Source organism: Poecilia reticulata, chromosome 2, assembly GCF_904066995.2.
Source record: "Poecilia reticulata chromosome 2, P_reticulata-male-v2, whole genome shotgun sequence".
Taxonomy (NCBI): Eukaryota; Metazoa; Chordata; class Actinopteri; order Cyprinodontiformes; family Poeciliidae; genus Poecilia; species Poecilia reticulata.
In genome coordinates this window covers 11967766-11977677 of record NC_088831.1, presented here as the reverse complement: position 1 = coordinate 11977677, position 9912 = coordinate 11967766, and the positions used below count along the sequence as shown (strand labels likewise).

The following is a 9912-nucleotide window of genomic DNA, read 5'->3' as shown; positions in this document are numbered from 1 at the left end:
TCACGCCCGCAGCCTAGCAGCAGTATCGACGGCGTAAACAAAGCGAGCCGCTAGGAGCTAAGTGGACGATGTTTCTTTGGTGGAATAGTGGCTCTATCTTTACACTTTTTCAGCAACATATCGACGAAGCTCGACTTCTGGTCGATGAATTTTAAGACTCCCTCGTCCGTTGAGTTCCCCCCAAAAAATTGCCTACCGTTACTGTTAGCTGCGTTAGCTCCAGCTAGCCTTGGATAACGGGATTTTTGTAGTCCTGGGAATTGTTTTCAATCGAGTCGGTGTTATTTATTAAAGCAGTTTTATCATTTCCACTCACGTCGAGCAAGTAGAGGGCTGCTAACGCTGCTGACATGATGAGTTAGCTCGCAATGATGTAGCAACTCGTGACTAAAAGGATCGTTCATCTGGATAGCTAGATAGCCCCCCCCTTGGATCGATGACCACCTAAGCAGCTGCTGCGATCTGGAGGCGGACTGACATGTTTAGTTTGATGGCGAACTGCTGCAGCTGGCTGAAACGTTGGCAGGAACCTGCCAGGTGAGTTGATGTCTTTTCTTTTTTCTTTTTAAAGAGACCAGAATGATAAACAACAGAGCTGGAGGTCCAATCAGTGCAGCGCATTCACGGATTGCGTCATGTAGCGGAAGATTCCTGCAGTCTAAATCATTTCTAATGCTCTTTGTAGATATTTTATTCTGTAAAATTAAATGATAGATCACTCATCATTAATACTCTTTTAGGGGAAGGCCATATTTGCTTTAATTTAATTCAAACCTATGATAATGGAGTTTTTACCTTCATCTCTTATTTTTGGTTTAGAACAAATGCAAACAATCCTGAAAATGAAGCTTTTTATGCAGTTGTGCAGAAGCAGATAATTAATTATCATAAATGTAATGATGGGAACAAGTTCCCATGTGATAATAACTATAAACTGTAGCTGATGACGTTTCCGGACTTAAAAAACCTGCTGGTGAATTTAACCTTAGCTGTTTAATCCAGATATGATTGAAAACAATCCAGATTTGTCTTGTTTGTTTAGAGGTAATTAATTCTGATCTCCATATTGTAATTTAAATTGTAATAAATGCAGCAAGATATTTTGATTAAACTTTTATTTGCTTATCGCCAGTCTGTCCACACTTTATCAGTCCAACACAAATGGTAAATAAATGTAATAAATTCACAAAGTAAAAATGTGTAATAAATTGGGGCAAATCATGTCTAAGCGTTTATGTTTTCCTATTTATTTAAGTTCAAGATCAAAGTCAGAAATGTGTAAAAAACCTTTTTTGATCAACTTGTGCTTATGCTGATAATTCAGCAACATATAACCATTTATTTATGTATGTACACAATAAGGGCAGCATAAAAGATTTTTTTACAAAATTAAAAAATATTAGGAAAAAAACAAAAAGTCTGCAACATAACAAAAAACTCAACTAAATTTATGAGCTGTAAAAAAACTAGTCATAAAAAAGTGTGGCTAGAAGGTGGGATGTTTGTTTGAAAGAATTAATCAATAGATTAATGAATAAAAACTAAAAACTGGTGTAACATGCAATACAACAAAACCAATATGTTTTTCTTAATGAATTGATTTAAAATCAATATTAAGCTAACAAAACCCTCTTTCTAATGATTTTATTACAGAAACTAGTTGAGAAGTTGATACCAAGACATACATCTGTCATATTTTTCATTTTCTGCATCACACTTGTTGTTGTTAGTGTCACATATTTCACCAGACAGCAGCCAGTAATCAACAGTACTTTACTCACGTGACGACTGAAACATCTGATCCTTAAGACTTAGCCAGAAATCCCAGACTAATCCCGCAGCCAGGTTGCTTCAGCGGGTCTCCTTCATGCTGCTGTTGCTGGTTTCCAGCGGCGACGACGGTAGCGTTATGGGTTAGCGGACGGCGTCTCAGCTCCTGGACCGATGAAGGCCAGCTGGCTGCAGAGGACGGTCGCATGGATTGTGCGTTTGATGTCTTTTAGGCGCAGATGTCAAAGTTAAGTTGTGCGTTGTTGATTGCTACGGCGATGTTCAGACTTTTTGAGTAGAGATTTCATAGCTTTGTTTTGGTTTGTGATGGAAAACCTGGAAGGTGACTGTCGCTTTAAAAAGCTGCTGCATTTCTCAACTTCCTGTGTGAATTGTTCCAGTAGCAAGTATTATTTCTTCATTCCTGAGACTAATGCAGTGAATGAAATAAATCAGAATGGATTAATATTCTTACATTAGTTTAAAACACAGTTTAATATTTCTCATTTTCATTTCATTTTTGTTGCTATAGCGATAGCACTGCCTCATGTTTCATTTACAGCCTCAAAGTTTGAATGCAAAATAGCTAAAAATATTTTATATTATTTCTTCACTGAGCTAAAAAACATCAGTTTTTAAATATATGCTTGGCTGAAAAGTTTGGCAGCAAAATGGGAAAAAGAAAAAAAAGATTAATATCTGTTTTTAATTTGCTAAAAAAAATCTTTTATAATTTCCTTCTTAGCTGCAAAGTTTGACTGTAAAATAGCTAAAATTAAATAATACTATCTTTTTAATTAGCTAAAAATTCTCCTTTTATGAATATCTGCTTAGCTGCGAAATTTGACATCAAAATAGCTAAAAATATTTAATCTTTAATCAGATTAAAACGTGGGAGCAGTGATGCAGCCTCACGTTGCGTCATCAGTGTTATGACTGCTGCTGACGCTCTCTAGCTTATCAGACGCATCATAACACCTGGTGGTTCTGCAGGCTGCCTTTGTTCAGCTGTGATGACTTCATGTTCGCTGCTCCTCACAGGAAGGTGACCCTGGTGATGGTGGGTCTGGACAACGCGGGGAAGACGGCGGCGGTGCGAGGAATCCAGGGAGGTTGGTTTCCCCAGCCGTGAGTTTTCAGCTGCGAATGAAGCTGCAGGACAGATTGTTCGTCATTTGGGTTTCTCTGCAGAGAACCCGCAGGACGTGGCTCCCACTGTGGGCTTCTCCAAGGTGGACCTGAAGCAGGGCAAGTTTGAGGTGACCATCTTCGACTTGGGAGGCGGGAAGCGGATCCGCGACATCTGGAAGAACTACTACTCGGAGTCCCACGGCGTGGTGTTCGTGGTGGACTCCAGCGACGTGCAGCGCATCCAGGAGACGCGGGAGACCATGGCACAGGTCCTGCAGCACCCGCGCATCGCTGGAAAACCCGTCCTGGTGTAAGTCCGGATCGAAAACATTCATCCTGAATTCAGGTTTCCCTCCAGCTGAGTGATTTCTAAACTTCCTCTCCGCTCGCAGACTTGCTAACAAACAAGACCTGGAGGGGGCGCTACCGGAGGCAGACATCATCGAGAACCTGTCGCTGGAGAAACTCGTCAACGAGAACAAGTGTCTCTGTCAGATCGTGAGTGTTTCAGTCTAACAGGGGTTTACTGAAGTAAAAATTAAAACTATATTGTAGTAAAAATACCAATAAAAGTAATAAAAAAAAGTTACTAGTTACATTTACTTAGTTTCGTTTACTTGAGTAACTTTTCTGAGTTGAGGAGTATTTTTTACTATGCTGTACTTTCTACTCTTACTTGAGTAAAATTTCTGGATTTTCTTGCCACTGAATGAAAAACAAACAAGTTTTAACCAAAAACTGTATCGGCGTCTGCTCCAGGAACCGTGCTCCGCCATCTTAGGATGTGGAAAGAAGGTGGACAAGTCCATCAAGAAGGGCCTGACCTGGCTCCTCAGCAACATCGCCAAAGACTACGAGGCGATTGCTGAGCGCGTGCAGAAGGACACGGCGGAGCAGCGCGCGCTGGAGGAGCAGGACAAGAAGGAGAGGGCGGAGAGGGTGCGGCGGATACGAGAGGAGAGGTGAGGACGCGACGGAGGACCGGAGGATGACGCAGATAAATAGAAACTAAGACATTCGTCCTGTCTGCAGGGAACGGCTGGAGCGTGAGGAAGCAGAGCGGGAAGGACGGCCCGTCCAGGAGGACCAAGCTGACGACGGGAACATGCAGAGCCCCTTCCAACCCATCGGAGATTTAATCTCCAAGGTTCACAATTGCCACTTAACACCGCCACAGCTTCAGCGAGCAAAAAAATAAAACGTTTCCTTCTCCAGAGAGAAGAGACGGACAGGAAGGAGCAGCTGGAGTTAGGAGACAGGAGTAACGGTCCGAAGGAGGAAGAGGAGGATGAGGAGGACAACGCTGGAGAGCCAAACAACACGAGACAAACAGCAGAAAACACGACGCCTGGTGAGTTCCTGTTCGCTCTTACGAGATAATTAAATGATTAATCAGATGAGGGTAATGTCGCAATAACAAATTTATCTGATGATAAATTGTCCCAGAAATTATTCTGGGAAACGACAATATGGCAGAACACATTCTCAAAAATCAACGAACTTTAAAGTCTAATCAGGATTTTACACTTTAATTTTAAATATCCAAAATAAACAAACAAAACAACAAGTAAAAGTAAATAATGCAAAAGTAAAAATCCTCTTAAGAGTTACTGAAGCACCGTGTCAGCAGTCACCAGCAGCCGTTTGGTCCCAGCAGGAGAGCAGAGCAAGAAGAAGACGAGCAAACTGCATCTGAAGAGGAAGCACCGGGTCGACCCGCTGAGGGCCGACGACGGCCCCACAGAGAGCCCAACGCCACCACCGCCGCCACCCGGTCAGTCTGATGGTCAACACTGGATGCCTACAACCTCACTTCCTAGCTACTTTACTTCTGTCCATCTTTCCTCCTTTCTTCCTTCTTGCTAATATCCATATTTCCTTCCTCATTGTTTCCAGTCTGTTTCCTATATCGTCTCTATTCTTTCTGCTCTGACTTGTAGTTCTGTAGATCAGTTGTTTCAGTGATGGAGGACCGTTGCCGCTGTCTCTCTCTCTCTCTCTCTCTCTCTCTCTGTTTTTTCCCCTCATCACTCTGTTTTATTCGTCTCTTTCCTCCAGTGGGATGGGCCACGCCCAAAGTCTCTCGGCTGCCCAAACTCGAGCCGATCGGAGACTCGGGACATTCCGGTAAAGCCGCCTGTGATGTCATCATCACCTCATGTCGTCATCGCACTAATTCCTTCCTGGTTCCAGCTAACCTCACATGTGTTCATGTTTAAGGCTTGCAGTCAGGTTTTCCTTCTTAAATCAGCCTTTATAAAGGAAAACCCGACGTTTGTTCCTCCATTTTTGGAAAAACGCTGATCGTTCCCCTCCTGCATCTCACCAGGCATGCGCTTGCTTCACTGTTGTCGGCTGCACTAACTCCTTTTCTCCCCACGTCATCACCACCCCATCGCCGTGCCTCCTGTTGCTCCCCGACGGATGTAGTTTAATAACCCAGCCGAACCTTTTTCTCCTGCCTTTCGCAGAGTTTTACAAGAAACCGCTCCCGCCGCTCGCCAACAGGCCGCGACCTAACGGTGACTCTCAAGACGTCATCTCTTAAAGCTCCTTCACTGACTGACCGACTGACTGACCGAGGTCAGCTTTTGACCAATCACAGCTCTTTTCTGTGCTTTCTGTCCCAAGCCAGCGGGGTGTAGACCACCAAAACCACACCAGTGGGACAACCGCGGGAGCCGGCGGCTTGGGCTGAGCAGAGGAGGAAAACGGAGCAGAGTTTCATGCTGAACTGTGGAACCAAAACAATAGATTTGTTTTCTATTAGTGATCAGTATTGAAAGCTGGGAGTCAGTGCATCCAACTAAAACACTTTAAACTGAGAAGCAATGTAAATAAAACCTCATCTAACCTTAGCACAATAAGAAAGGACGTTCAAGTTGCTCAGTTGTTTCTTTGTTGTAGCAGTGCAGTTGGAAAAATGCTCTTTATTTCCTCTAAAATGGTGAAGCTGTCAAGTTTATAAAAACATCTTATAACTACGGCACCATTTCAGGAGAAATAAACTGAATTATTAAGAAAAATGTTGCAGGGTTACAACCAAGAAATAATCGATCAAATACAGATTTCCCTACTTTTTGCGCTAAGTTTTCTGTTTGTTTTGAAGAAATATATTTGTATACTGATTGCCATTAAAAATGAACTGTCATTTATTTTTGCACTTTGAGATTCGTAGTGTAAGCTTGATGTAATCATGATGAACATGGATGAGATGGTAGAGATGTCTTTGCTTTTCATAGCTTTTTACATATTTATATCAGCTGGTTAAACTCCAGAAAGAAAAAAAACACTAAAATGTTCATTGCTGTCACAAGAAGAAAAAGCAAATTCTCAAAATCTTTTTAGATATGTTTTTATACCACTTTATTTACAGTTAGAAAATATGTATAAAAGCTACAGGGCTTCATACGTTTTCATGCATTCTGCTGTTTACACTGTGCTTGTGTTTTTAAAGTGATATTTCCTCCCATGTTTCCCAATGAAGTGGCTCTGATTTCATTTTATTTCTGTTTTATAAGAGTCAGCAGGAGGATGGAAGTGAAGAAACGAACATCACTTTAAAAACACAATGTGGACTTTGGATCTGTAGTGCAGTGATGATCCAAATGTTTGAAAAAAAAAAGATTCTTTTTCTACCCTGAAATTTTATAAGAGCACTATTAAAGATGTTTTAAATATTTAAAGAACTGATTAGAATCATTTGTTCACGCTGTTGCCAGATTAGATGTGTGGTTCCTGTGAATGTGGAGTGTTTGTTTTATTTTTGGAATCTATTAGCATCCAGATCGCTTTCTGAGCATCACGACTCGTTTGCTATTCAGTACTTTCTGCTGATGAATCTAACACTGTTGGGATGGATTTGGTTGTCGGATTCAGTCGTTTTAAAACTGTAGGTAGATAAGGAGACAAAACATATAACCTAAAACTATTATTGGATCTTAAAAATCATGTATAAAGGACATAATGGGATTTTTATTGTCATACCAGTGCATATTTACACGGTTGTAAATATGTATATTAATATGTGAATAAGTAGGAACTAAGAGGTGACATGAAGCTGAAATTAGCTTTGTTAAATACTAATGTGTAAGCGCAAGAGATACCATATATAAATATTGCACCTTGGTGATGAAGTGTTAAGTGCTGCTTTTATTTATTTATTAATTACACATTTTTCTTTTTTTATATATGTTAAACACCACCAAACTGGGTCAAAAGGGGAAGAAAGTAAGATTTTTTCAGCGTCCCCGATCTGTTTCCATTGTTTTCACGTTAGCCGTAAAACGGATAGAAAATAGATCTCTTCATTCTGACGCAAAGTGCGCATGCTCAGAGTGAGATTTTCTTTCTGGGTTATCGCCCACGTGTTCCATGTTTTTAATTCAGGAACTGAAAAGTTGACCATAGGAAGAGCCGCCATGTTGGATTCACGTCTGAGGTGAGAGAATCAAGTTTTATTGGTGTTTCCTACAGTCTGTCACCTTTCACAACATTTGTTAATGGGAGACTAAATTTAATAAATATTGTTTTCTGTTCAGTAATATTATTTTTGAAATGTTACTATTAATTCCTTGCGGTGTTCTCTGTTTGTCTTCTCTTGATGCTGTGTGGTGATGTTGCAGGAAAAAAGACTCAACATGGTACAGACTTTGGTTGAACAGCAAAGTTTTATTACAATACTGCAGCCTAAGTCAGCATTCTGAGCTTTGAGGAAATCTTGGCCCAATCGCAGCGAAATCCTCCCGATCTCTGGGCAGTGTCCGTTTTACAGGGCTCTGCACGACACATATTCCCCAAATTAAACAAATCACAAAATATATTTCACGATCACGTCTTCTTTCGGTCCTGGCGCTGGATTGTCTGCTTATACATCTGGAGAGCATACATTAGACTTATTTTTCAAGCTTAATGTCTTTTGACCCTTGACCTGACTATTTTCCCAAATCTTCCAGAAAGTTCTGTGTGGTCAGACACTACAGCCTTAACAATTTGAAGCTGAAGTTTGCTTTAGCTTTGGAAAATGATAAAGTTTGTGTCCACCTAATTTTTCACCACCTCGAGCATCGTTAATCTGCTCTAGTTTAAAAACTACAATACTTGGAGTCTTCATACCCACACTAGATAATTCTACACTCACAGAAACATTCAAATATATTCAGACACGTTTCAAAATATTGAATTAACGAAGGCAGTACCTGCAGAAGAGTGCATGCAGCATTAACTGGACAGGTCAACCCCCAGCGAACAAATATCCTGAGAAATTTTGGAGAAACTGGCCGCCTAGCATCATGAGGCCGACGATCACAGCTCCCACCCGCCTATGACCCCACTTTCCTGCCCATATTTACAGCCCCATTGTTAGAACTAGCCATCCATCCATCCATCCATCCATCCATCCATCCATCCATCCATCCATCCATCCATCCATCCATCCATCCATCCATCCATCCATCCATCCATCCATCCATCCATCCATCCATCCATCCATCCATCCATCCATCCATTTTCTTGCACCCTTGTCCCTTAATGGGGTTGGGAGGGTTGCTGGTGCCTATCTCCAGCTAACGTTTCGGGCGAGAGGCGGGATACACCCTGGACAGGTCGCCAGTCTGTCGTAGGGCAACACAGAGACACACAGGACACACAACCATGCACACCCATACTCATAGAACTAGCATCACATTAAAAATGTTATCGAACAAATTTTTCCTTCCTTTAATAGACTTCTAAAGCATGATGGTCATGAGTTGCACCTTCAAAGATGAAAGGCGTAATACCAGCTGATTGTGTTTTTGTTTCACTGGAGAATTAAGATATTACATCTTGAATGCTGCACTTGAGCAAAGAAATAACTTATTTGCATGCTGAGAGGGTGAATGACGCTGCAAAGTGAGGTTGAATTAGATGATCCGAGGCCAGAGTCGATTAAATTGCTTTGTAAAATTCATTAGTTTGGGTTTCTGAAAGTGTTGGACACACTCAGCGACTAAGAATGCTGAACGCCTGTAAGTCTTTGAATGGTTGAGCATACAATGACCTAATGATGTTGTTTATGTAGGACATGGACCTCAGTTGGGTTGGGAGAGAGTTGCACCTGCTTTGCTTCAAAGGGAATGAGTCCAGGTGGTTTGGACATCTTTAAGGAATCTTTTTGGACATTTTGGAAGAGATGGGTTTCTGACATCCTGCCTGGAGGAAGCCTCAGGGGAGCACAAACGCCTACAGAGGGCTTTTATTTCCACACTGAGGGCCTGGAGGGAGAGTTAGCACTGCTGCAAAAAAATATATTGCACCGTCATGGATCTAAATCTAAACAAATCTGACCAGTTATGGAAGAACTGAGCATCTACCTACCAACTGGTTTTCACTCTTTTTGATAAACATTTAGTCTTTTCCACCAGTATGGAGAAATTGCAGAACAGCTTGAATTCATATTGGAGAGTTTTCAAACATGACCATCTTCATTAAGTTTGGAGTTAATTGCAGATTCACCAGTACCTTTGTTTTGTTTCCTTTGCGTCATTCAGAGACAGACTTGCTGCATAAACCAACTAATTGATTTAGTTGATATCCATTACAAACTGATGGATATTGGCTTTCAAAATTGAATTCATATTATTTTATTTTGTTAATCATGACAGGTTGACCAAATCCTGAAGCAGCAAAGCATCCCAGACCATCATTCTACCACCACCATGTTTAACAGAAGGTATGTCTTTTTCCGAAATGCGGATTTTTTTCCAGTGTGAGATTTTAGGCAAGGTAAGATTGGTTGGTTGTTGCCAACATGACTTTTTACAGCTTTTTAAGCTTTAATATGGCCATAAAATGGTCTTGTTCCAGTTTTAAAGTTGAAAAATAAAAAGAAAACAATTAGCACACAGCAGAGAAAGTGAAATGTTGAAGATGATGGCATTAATCGAGGAACATTGAAGTCTCCAGCAGACCACATGTAGGTCTCTGCACTGATTTAATGTTTGTGAGGAAGAAGCTTGGAGACCTAATGAA

At 41.1% G+C, this 9912-nt stretch overlaps 1 protein-coding gene across 6 annotated transcripts; it reads left to right on the top strand.

Annotated features, from left to right (window-relative positions):
* The first annotated feature begins 19 nt into the window (after window positions 1-19).
* Window positions 20-6590, top strand: arl13b (ADP-ribosylation factor-like 13b). 6 transcript variants are annotated; one of them, XM_081597636.1, is made up of 11 exons: window positions 20-537; window positions 2812-2882; window positions 2962-3211; window positions 3294-3399; window positions 3661-3863; window positions 3934-4048; window positions 4117-4252; window positions 4556-4675; window positions 4960-5028; window positions 5373-5423; window positions 5533-6590. In XM_081597636.1, exons 1-11 carry the CDS (start codon window positions 479-481, stop codon window positions 5544-5546), a joined length of 1194 nt encoding a protein of 397 aa, XP_081453762.1. In that variant the 5' UTR covers window positions 20-478; the 3' UTR covers window positions 5547-6590. The 6 variants fall into 6 exon arrangements, with proteins under 6 accessions (XP_081453762.1, XP_081453766.1, XP_008427584.1 ...); XM_081597640.1 differs by lacking the exon at window positions 5373-5423 and having other exon boundaries at window positions 21-537; XM_008429362.3 differs by having other exon boundaries at window positions 21-537; window positions 5373-6590.
* The last annotated feature ends 3322 nt before the right edge of the window (window positions 6591-9912 follow it).

What these genes read in the sequence shown, in the direction of transcription:
- arl13b (XM_008429362.3), top strand. Translation starts at nt 479, where the DNA reads ATGTTTAGTTTGATGGCGAACTGCTGCAGCTGGCTGAAACGTTGGCAG. An exon ending in ACAAGTGTCTCTGTCAGATC is followed by an intron (nt 3,400 to 3,660) that starts GTGAGTGTTTCA and finishes CGTCTGCTCCAG; the next exon opens with GAACCGTGCTCCGCCATCTT. An exon ending in AGCAGAAAACACGACGCCTG is followed by an intron (nt 4,253 to 4,555) that starts GTGAGTTCCTGT and finishes GTTTGGTCCCAG; the next exon opens with CAGGAGAGCAGAGCAAGAAG.